The 11,431-nt window shown below is 40.6% G+C and overlaps 1 protein-coding gene across 1 annotated transcript in view; it reads right to left on the bottom strand.

Moving 5' to 3' along the window:
- Positions 1 to 4,303: 4,303 nt before the first annotated feature.
- oprm1 (opioid receptor, mu 1) overlaps positions 4,304 to 11,431 on the bottom strand; it is a 30,164-nt gene continuing 23,036 nt past the window's right edge. Inside the window, exons 2-3 of the mRNA XM_017710407.2 lie at positions 8,055 to 8,425; positions 4,304 to 6,066 (exon numbers count right to left, since the gene is read on the bottom strand). Coding sequence (XP_017565896.1) covers positions 5,528 to 6,066; positions 8,055 to 8,425 — 910 coding nt within the window. The 3' untranslated portion in view covers positions 4,304 to 5,527. The remainder of the gene's footprint in view (positions 6,067 to 8,054; positions 8,426 to 11,431) is intronic.

The raw sequence follows: 11,431 nt of genomic DNA, 5'->3' as shown, positions 1-11,431 counted from the left end.
TGCTATATGTATCACTGTTTCTTGTCCTTTCTGGATAAGTTATTTGACATATATTATTTTTATTATATTTAGATCTATAAATATATATATATATATATATATATATATATATATATATATATATATATATATATATAATATATATTATATATTATATATTATATATATATATTTTGCACAGGCTATTTTATGTTTTTCACTTTCAATTCAGCAGGTAAACAGTAATCATGCATGTAGACAAAACATGGCATTTGACCAGGCCGCCCAAACTTTTGCATATGTATATGTGTGTGCATGTATGCGTGTATATATAAAATGCTCTGCTTATGCAAACACCATATTGGTTTTGCATGTTTTGTCTGAAGTCAAAATTGGATGCATGTTTGAAGCTGTTCACATTTCTGCTCTGAACTGCTGCTATGAATACAGTTTACAGAGTGTGTTTAATGATGTGAATTGCATATTTGTATATTTTTTGAGCAACTGTGCTTATCATCTGAATACAGCTTGTACAGAAATGATGTAGAGTGCTTGTGGCAGCTGTGATATCTGTTCACAATTCTTTGTCTTGGCAAGAAGTAAGTTATGCCAGTAAAAACACTGTACAACATTAGAATAAATACAAAAAACAAATACAGAAGGTCGCTTTTTAAAAAGTTGTTAACATCTTGGTCAGAATAATACAGAGGATCACAGGTTTGGTCCCTGACTGCTCCCTGCACTCCAGTCATTGGGGGGTTTGTTCAGTTCTATCAGCAGCACTGATTTACTTTAATGAAGGATTGATTTGCTGGTACTGGATGGGGACTGTAAATACTAGACTTCCAAGTTTATAAATGGTCAAGCTGACACAGTCACACACATCTAATCACAATGCACTGTGTTTATTTTCTTTGTTGTAGTGTCAATGTTTTGTCTCTGTTTTTCTTAACAAGTAAATGTTCACTGCTCAGATAAGTGGCTTTACACATCATTATATCTGGTGACCTAAGATTTTGCACAATATTTTATTTAAAAGGTTTCAGTAAACGGACAAATATTAGCTGTACGTGACCAAAGCTGCTTTAAAATATTAGTGTACATTCAGTTGCTTTGACAGACCCAGCCGTCATGGCATCTAAAACTGGAGGAATGTAATTGTGTTTTTCTGCAGTGAGGCTGAAGGGTGCTTGTGTTCACCACATGAAGAAAACACAACAGATCCCACCTCGTCACGTCTCCGCGCATGATTCATTACTGGAGGAAAATGACTGAACACTCGCCTGTGAAACTGCATCCCACTGCCTTATTGCTATTTGTCACTGGCAGGCAAGGCATGCAAGCCAGAGAATGCATGTGATTATGAGCATGAACAGACCAAACAGACAAAACCAAGCAAAACATGAATCTTGGTGCTGTTTAAATAACAGCGACTGAGCCATTGGAGACAGCCCTGTATGCCTTTATGAAAAAGTGCTGTAGTTATCTTGCAAGAACTTCTACAGGATTTGTATAGTAGAGCTTGAACCCACACTTGCTATTTCTCAAGTACAACCAAATGTATCTCTTCAAAAAGCTAGATACAGTCGTATGCAAAAGTTTGAGCACTTCTGGTCAAATGAGATGTTTCATTGTTTCTCTGGGTGAAAATAATTAACACATCCTCTTCAGAGAACATGCGTCTACATGTTTTAATGCATAGTTACTGTTTATATGTTGAATTTAGCTGTAGGTTTTGATGATTTAGAGGCCTCTCTGGTGGTCAGACCCCTCCCCTGAGTGGATGAATCTGATGGTTGTGAGTGTGGTGGAAGAGTATTCAAAGAGAGCTCAGTCAAAACTTTGTGACGGATGTGTCTCATGAGGATGTAAATAAATTATCTACTATTGTAACCTCTTGATCATCATGTTGACTTTGCATTTGAGACCCAAACATTGAGCCAAAACTTTCTTTGAGCATGTGCATGTGACCTTAACCTCTTATGCTTGTTGGTATATTTCAGGATTTCCATCTGAAATTGAGTTCAGCTTCTTTAATTATAAAGTTCTAAAATTACATTATCCATCTATTCAACTGCTCTCATATGACACCCACGTTTAGAATGAAACTTATAAAATATGAAAGTTATGAAGTAATAAATATGATGAAGGGAGGAACCGGTGGTTCCAAGGAGTTAAACAGGTTAGTATGACGTTCAAAACCTCCAGACCCAGTAATGCAACTTTTCAATTTGATCATTTTCATTTACATATTATTTTTATTGTTTTCCAATATATTAACTGCCAATGACTTTAAATTGCTGATAGAGACTGCAATTTAACATTTTCATAAAAATGCCCTATATATGTTCCCTGCAGGGGATGTATACTTATCTTCATTTAGAAAATCAACAAACCATGTAATTGACCAGAGGTGTTCAAATCCAAAAACTCCATATGACGAACATCAACAGGACCCAGTTTCCCTTGCCCAGATTAGTGTTACCGGGGCCTCACACTGGAGCCAGGCCTGGGGGTGGGGCTCATCGGTGAGGACCTGCTGGCTGGGCCTTTACCCATGGATCCCGGCCGGGCTCAGCCCGAATGATCTACATGGGACCACTCTCCCATGGACCCACTACCTGTGGGAGAGGTGTTTATGGGGGTCCGGTGCAATGTGGATCGGGTGGCGGCCAAAGGCGGGGGCCTTGGCATTCCGGTCTTCGGCTACTGAAACTGGCTCTTGGAACATGGAACGTGACTTCTCTGGCAGGGAAAGAGCCCGAGCTAGTGTATGAGGCGGAGAGATACCAACTAGATATAGTTGGGCTCACCTCAGCACATGGCGGGGGCTCTGGAACAGACTTTCTTGAGAGGGGTTGGACTTTATTCCATTCTGGAGTTGTCCAGGGTGAGAGGCGTTGGGCAGGAGTGGGCTTACTCATAGCTCCCTGGCTCAGCACCTGTACGTTGGGTTTTTCTCCGGTGGACGAGAGGGTTGTTTCCCTGTGCCTTTGGGTCAGGGAACGGGCTCTGACTGTTGTCTGTGCTTATGCACCGAACAGCAGTTCAGCGTACCCGGCCTTTTTGGAGACCCTGGAGGGGGTACTGGAAAGTGCCCCCTGTGGGAACTCCATTGTCTTGCTGGGTGACTTCAACACTCATGTGGGCAATGACAGTGATACCTGGAAGGGCGTGAACTCGGGCTCAGATTGGCCTCCAATCCAAACTCCTTGGTGGCAGAGCACCGGGGGTGGATGAGATCTGCCTGGAATTCCTGAGGGCTCTGGATGTTGTAGGGCTGTCTTGGCTGACATGGGTGGACATCTGGGGCGGTCCCCCTGGAATGGCAGACCGGGGTGGTGGTCCCTCTTTTTAAGAAAGGGGACCAGAGGGTGTGTTCCAACTATAGTCGAATCTGGTCGTGGAACAGTGGACTAGCTTTTTATCCTCACCAGGGTACTGGAGGGTGCGTGGGAGTTCGCCCAACCAGTCAACATGTGTTTTGTGGATTTGGAGAAGGCATTCGACCACATCCCTCAGGGGATCCTGTAGGGAGTGCTCCGGGAGTATGGGGTGAAGGGCTCGTTGTTACAGACCATTCAGTCCCTGTACAAACGGAGCAGGTTGGTTTGTATAGTCGGCAGGGCTGTCTGTTGTCATTTATTCTGTTCATAACTTTTATGGACAGAATTTCTTGGAACCAGGGAGGTGTTCTAGACATGTCAGATGGGGAGGAGACCCCGGGGAAGACCCAGGACACGTTGGAGGGATTATATATATATCTCTCGACTGTCTTGGGAATGTCTCAGTATCCCTCCGGAAGAGCTGGAGGAGGTGGCGGGGGAGAGGGAGGCCTGGGCCTCTCTGCTTAGGCTGCTGCCCCCGTGACCCAGACTCGGATAAGCGGATGATGATGGATAGATGGATAGATGGTGCTCAAATTTTTACATATGCCTCTAAGTACTGAGCAATTTGGGAATTCCAGTTGTACAACAAAGTACGTCCAGCATCTGTCAGCATACAAACTACAGTTTGCTCTTTGTGGTTTAACACAGTATAAAAATATGAACAGTCAGAAATGTGATGGATTGCAAAGCAGTACACTTTACTTTAGCACAAATAAATAAGTACATGTAACTAGTTACTAGAGGCCTCTGCATTTTACAATAAAACAGTACTGCCAGAATAGTGCATGGAGGTGAAAGTGGGGTCCACGTTGATGGGGGCTGGGTGAGCAACAGGATCCCCCATGACAAAGACAAAAGTGAACTGCTATTTCATCATTACCAGCAACACCATATTAATATGCCTCTACTGTAATTAAAACTCTGGTTGGAAGAGCATGTTTCACAGGAATAATTTATTTTGATACTGAATATAGAAAAAAAAGTAATAATACATTGTTTTAAGTACATAGTCTTTTTCAGTAACATAGAACAGCCTGTTCTGTTTGTCAGGTAGAAGAAAATGGCATCATGCGGATTCTGAATTCTGGCAAAGGTTGTTTATAGCATAAAACGTTCTTTATGTTGACGTATCTTAAGTATGTTGATAAGTTGATACTCACATGATCACATTAGAATGTACATAAGAATAACAGATCTGCTTTAGCAAGCACAATATATCATTTGTCACCACATGAAGCATGATAACTATGCACTGTAGCAAGAAACATCAACTGTTTAGTTTTTATTCTCATTGGAACGGGGTGTGTGATTCAAATGACAAACTGCTGATATATAGTTGTGCTACCGCTCCCAAGAAACAGTCCAGTCTAAAAACTATTAGCTGAACAAATGCAAAACTTCATGAACGTAACAAAACACTGAGCATTACAATACTAAGTGGATCAGCTGAAAATGTCTAACATTTAATGTTTTTTTAAACATCATTTTTTTGCAACATATAATTCAGCCACAGTTTGTGATGGCACATTTTGGCAAATATAAAGCACTGGTTTGGCTTATAAAAAGTTTATTCACAATACATATTTAATACATATTCATTGTGTCTAAATGAAAGAAATTCTTTCAGGCCTATTCCATTTGTACATAGACAACTGAAACTGAGAAAAGGTAAAGCAGAAATAACAGCATTTAATACACAGCCTACATGGGCCTATAAATCTTTTTAAAAAATTCTGAAATGGACAACATGCCACACAGTTTGGAATATAAGTGTTCTAGCATGACAAGCTACTCATTGCCAAAATTCATGGAACACTAATATATCGGAAACAGTTATATCATGACAGTTTATAACAGCTGAATGCTTATTTCAGTACTTATCATGTAGCATACACAGCTAACATCAACTTGAGTTTGTGAAGTTGAATGAATTCATTGTGTGGTACATATTTCAATTCAGTAGTAAACTCAACAGTCATTTTACATTCCTAACTTTTGAAATGCAATTCTCAGAAGGGCCTTGCAAGGCCCAGGCAAGCGACCATTGCCTAACATCTCCTCCACAGTGGTCAGAGACCTGTGGTAACTTGCGTCAGTTCTGAGTTCATGTCAACACTGGCCTGGCAGCGAGAATCCAGTGATGACATCTCCAATGCTAGTCATACCTGCCGGTTGATTCGGTCCACCGTTGGACTGGAGTGGGCCTCGCGCTGAGGGTTGCGGGTCCGAGTGGAACGCATGGAGTTCTGCAGGTCCAGCACGGAAGGGCTGGGCACGCAGAACTCACGGAAACAGCGCTTGAAGTTCTCATCCAGGAATGCGTAGAGCACGGGGTTGAGGCAGCTGTTGGTGTAGCCCAGCGCAATGCAGAAGTGCCAGGTGATGGTCTGCAGGAGGGAGTTAGGAATGGTGACCAGAGCCTTGATGATGACAAAGATGTGGATGGGGGTCCAGCAAACGATGAAGACAGCCACAACCACCAGGACCATGCGGGTAATGCGCCGCAGGTTGCGGTCCTTCTCCTTGGAGCCAGAGAGCATGCGGACGCTCCTCAGACGAAGGATCATCAGGCCGTAACACACAGTGATGATGAGCACAGGCATGATGAAGGCGAAGATGAAGACGCAGATCTTCAGGAGGTTTTCCCAATACCAGGATGGGTGGGGGAACACCAGGGTGCAGTCAATGATGCCTGATGCTGCAGAAAGAAAAATGCCAAAAAAACCCCCAAAAACAAAACAAAACAAAAACTTATTAAACAGCTTTTCTTGAGTTGCCTTAACCTGAGGCTAGTTAAGTTCACCCAACTTAAACTTTATAAGTTAGTCAAAAGATCTCACACTTTCTATGAGACAATTTTTTTCCTCTTGGCCTAGCAAATATGGAGGCTGTGGCATCATTGGGGTTTAGACTCTCTCTTCTGCTGCTGGGGTGAACACTGAGGCAGTTGCACCATGTTACCACATGTACTTTTTAACATGTATTTACACAGACATATGAATAAACCAATGGGCTCCTGAGTGGTGCAACCATCTAAATGTTCACCCCAACATTAGGAGATTGTGAGCTCAAGCCCCAGCACTGCCACAGCCATCCATTTTACAGAACAGTGTTTAAAGAACTTTCACATCTTAAAAATAAAGGTACCAAAAACATTTCTTTCAAGTAATGCCATAAAAGAATCACTATTGGTGACCTCAAGAACCTGTCAATGTTAAAAGAAATGTATTGGCACAGCTGAATAAGGAGAGTTTGGTACATTGAACTGACATTTGGTGATATGGAACCTCCAATATGCCTCCATTAAATACAAACCCTGCATTTGCAAAAGAGGAGGGTACAACAGGCCAGTTATGTTACAGTCTTTACTCATTAATATTTATGCCCCCAAAATTACGCATGCCAGTCCATGCTCTAGCCCAGCAGGTATTGTGATATTGTGACGTCAATGGTGCAGCAGCAATGAAAATGGGAGCCTCTGTACAGAAATGTACCATTCCAGGCAGTGAAGGAGATGTCGGGACTTTTCATAGCCTTCCCAAAGAACCAAACTGTCAACAGGCATGACTGATGTTCATCTATTATGAGGCTTCCTGTTGGCCAGCTTCATAATTGAATGTTTCATTCCATCTTAAATGCTACAGCTTGTACAGGTGCCAGGATGTACAGGCGCCAGAATGTAACCACGGCACCATTCAAAGTGGAACTGAAAATTTGCAATACAAGCTGGCAAATCTGGAAGCCAACTTCAGATCCCACGTCTTTAGCAGGATCCCAGATAACTTTCATTCAGAGTTTGAGTTCAGATTTGACAGCAACGGTTCCAACTTTATAACTGTAGCATTACAACTCCACAGAAACCACTAAGTAGCTGTACTGTGTGATGTACTGTCAGCCAAATGCCATAAATGTAAATAAATGTAAATGTAACTGGCTACTAACAAGCTCCAAGTAACTAGCAACTAAACACGTTGATGATCTAGCTTATTTACACAGGTTCATTATATTTTCTTGACTGTGTCTATTTAGACATGCTACATCTGTGTGAGCCATCGCTATGCCTCACTATAAACCAGCAAATGGAAGCAGAGCTCATGAAATTATTCACCAAAAAAGGGGAAGCAGCTTGTATCACTATAGGGCCAAATCATAAATGGGCATGTAAAACCACATCTGGGCATTTTTCACCCTGACCACAGTCACATCAGAGTGTGTTAACATCAGTGAATAATTAAAAAATACCATTTAGGAATTTTTGTACTACCATGAAAAAGATACCAAATATATTGCTTATAGAGTTCCAGACGTCTAACCATGCATGTGCTGTGATCTGTACACCTCACAGTTTTTCACACTGTTTGTTGGCTTCAAACAAATCTGTAATCACTCAAGAATGAGTCTACAAGCATAGAGAATGGTGCCTCTTAACAGTAGGATGAAGCATTTGAAATGAGATATTTCTCTAGTACTTGATTTGATTACATACATTCATTTAAATTTATACACATGGCTCTGTACTCATTTTTGCCTTTATGAACAGTTAATTAGCAAGTAGATCTATTTCATCAATTGGAATCAATCACTTTTTACATTATTAACTAGACTAGATGTTCTACAGATGCAGGGCAGAGTAAATCTATGTTTTATACAGTCTTACAGAAGCATGCGATAACAACAGATACATACAGCTGCTGTGGTAGTCAAGTCTCGTCACAGTTGTGGAGGCCATGACCATGACTGGCAGACCAATAGCGGACGACAGGATCCAATTGCAGACATTTACGATCTTGGCATTTCGGGGGGTCCTGAAGTCCAAAGCTTTAACTGGGTGGCACACGGCAATGTAGCGGTCAACACTCATAGTGGTCAGAGTGAAGATGCTTGTGAACATGTTGTAATAATCAATGGACATCACAATCTTGCACAACATATCTCCAAAAGGCCAGGTGCCCATCAGGTAGTTCACACTTTGGAAAGGTAGAGTGCTCGTGGCCAAGGCATCTGCCAATGCAAGGTTAAAGATGTAGATGTTGGTTGCAGTTTTCATTTTTGTGTATCTGTATGGATGAAAGCAGAGACGACAGAAGCACTGCATTAATATTTACAGATTATATAGTAATAATTATTTTATGTTGAAATCTTATCTCTAGAAAATGCTACTATGTTTAAAATACAATGTCTGTAAACATCATATATGTTGTACCTATTTCATTGGCTAGACATTTATCAAATTCAAGTTGAAACAAAAAAATCTTGAAATGCCAGAACGAAAACAATCCAATCAAGACTTTCTATCATTAGCGTCCAGGAGGATGCAGCCAAGCAAGCTCTCCTATTGATTAGGACTTCAATAGCTGAACTCCTGAGGCCTAATCGTGAAATTCCCCGCTGTGGGACTAATAAAGGATTATCTTATCTTATCTTAATGTGTCAGACCCAGAACCCGCCCCCCCCCCCCCCCCCCCACCACCACCACCACATAATCAAGAACTTAGTGTGGAATCAACCAGTCATGCTTTGATTTTCAATCGGTTGGACCGAATTTGTGACAAAAAAAACAGCACGCTAGTCCTTCTGGAAGTACTAGATAAGTCACTATAACTGACTGCTGCAGTGCCATATTTGGGTTCTTTATTGAAGGAGTCACTCTGAAACAGTAACATATAAATCACGACAAGTGGTTATAAACTTCAAATAAGCCATAAGATGTCTTTTACAGGCTTCAAATATCCATGTTTAATCTGGAATTTTATTAAAATATACATGAGCTTGCACTCTTAAAAACGATGGTTCTTTAAGGGGTCTTTAGTAAAGGCAATAGTTCTATTTAAAATCATTCCATGGTGAAATGGTTCATTACATGTTTTGCAGGTTGATGGAGAATGCGTTGTACATGGTTCTATACAGAACCTTTTTAAATATGGTTTCATATGGCGCCAAAAAGGTTTCTTCTATTATTACCAGCTTGACACTGTAACAATAGCAGAACCTTTTTTCTGGTGCTATGTAGAACCATTTAAGCATGAAATGGTTCTACAAAAAACTTATGATTCTAAACAAACCATTCCTTTTCTTAAAAACTCTTGAAAAAGCATGTTTTTAAAGAATGTAGTGCTAACATAGTACTAGAAATCCAACAGTGGTGCTAGTAGAAATATGCCTTATCACAGAGGAATTTTCTGTGTCATTTTTCTTCTCAAGATTTGACATTCATGGTCTGAAGGCCTAACGGAAGGCCTAGCTTTAAATGTCACAGTACACCACATACTGTGAATTTCGTAGTAGTTACTGGATACAAAGTCAAAATATGAATAAATAAGCCTAGAGTCTAAAGGGTTAAACCACTGAGCAGTAACCTGGACATTATGCCAATTAGAAAATAATACTTTTAAATAACCTAGTAAATACTAATGAACCAAAACACACAAGCATTTGCCCCAAAAACTGCATTATAGCCTTTCTCAAGATAATGTAATAACATATGGATGGTGACACTACACGTTAATGCTTTGTCTTATATCTGGTTTAGACCTTTACTGTTATCCAGAGTGCCATTTCCAACTCTATCAAGTTGAAACTATCTTCTGTTAAACGACAAGAAACTCATTTAAATCAGTTCATCTATGGGGGCTGTTAAGAGCCGGTTTAAGCCTTGACTAAAATGGATTTTTCAATGATGAATAATCATTAGAAAACAAACCCAGATTAGACTTGGAGTCTGTGTCCCAGAAATGTAAAGATGGTACAATGATCAGACACTCAACACATACTAACAGCCCGTTATAGTGAGTGAGAGATCAAAGCAGTCACTTGAACTCAAAACTATTGGGGCATCACTGCATCTCAGTAGTTGTGTGCCCTGCAGCACCACTGACAAATTCACCCTGTGAATTAAACGGACCATCTGTTACTTGTTAGTGTCTCTTCATATCAGGCTTGGTCTTTTACAGCACTGGTATTGTGCAGCAGTGATCGACGAGCCTGAATGCAAATGTGTTCTGTTCTCTCAGAAGGTTAGGCTTCATTGGTCAACTTGGCAATATGAATGTTTTTATTATTCAAACAGCTGTTTGTAAGCCAACATCCCACACTGCTGTAGACTGCCATTTCGTATTTTGTCAGGTTGGTCATTTTGTTAGTTTTACTTTTCTGCTTTTTTTATTTGGCTAATGTATTATAGTTGGTTAGTGTAGTGGTTAACACCTCTGCCTTCTACACTGTAGACTGGTGTTCAATCCCCACCAAGGTAAACACCCTACACTATACCAGTAAGAGTCCTTGGGCAAGACTCCTAACACCACCTTGGCCTTCCTGTGTAAAATGATCAAATTGTAAGTCGCTCTGGATAAGAAATGCCGTAAATGTAAATGTATGGCACCGCATGACCTTAACTGCCATTAAGGTGGGGTTTATTTTGTTTTTGCCTTTGGAAGGAACAAACAGAAAAGGGTTTGACGAAGGAAAAAGTCTCAGATGTATCTCAGGTTACCCGGGAATCCATCAGCTATCCATCACATACAATGCAATTTGGAAATGATTTTCAACCAAAGCACCGGGCAGGACAGTTTTTTTATGATTATGCAAATCTGTCCAATTACTTTTGTCCTCCTTAAATGCAGGGACAAGTGCTGTAATGCCTATATGGGTCATCCAATATACAGTCGTATACAAAAGTCTGAACATGTCTTGTTGACTTTCCAAGTGAAAATAACACATCCTCTCTAGGGAACCATTTCTGCTCATACACTTTAAAAAAAAGGTAGTGAACTGTCACTGGGGCAGTGCCCCTCGTGTCACTGGGGTGGTACCCTCATAGGTACATCTCAGTACCTTTAGTCAGGGAACATAATTGTACTATAATCCACTGAAATTACACTTTCAAAGTTGTAGACTCCACACACCTTGTCTCGTCTCAGGGCTTTTTATTTTATTGCTCTATTTTAAAACATTAGGTTCTGAAAAGGTGCAAATATGTTCTTTTTCACTAGGAAAAATGTATCTATAGTACACAATTGGACCTTAAAACCACTGTTGTCCTGCTAAGCCTAACATATTGGAAAAAC

Source organism: Pygocentrus nattereri, chromosome 5 (genome assembly GCF_015220715.1).
Source record: "Pygocentrus nattereri isolate fPygNat1 chromosome 5, fPygNat1.pri, whole genome shotgun sequence".
NCBI classification, from domain to species: Eukaryota; Metazoa; Chordata; class Actinopteri; order Characiformes; family Serrasalmidae; genus Pygocentrus; species Pygocentrus nattereri.
This window is presented reverse-complemented; position numbering and strand designations above follow the sequence as displayed.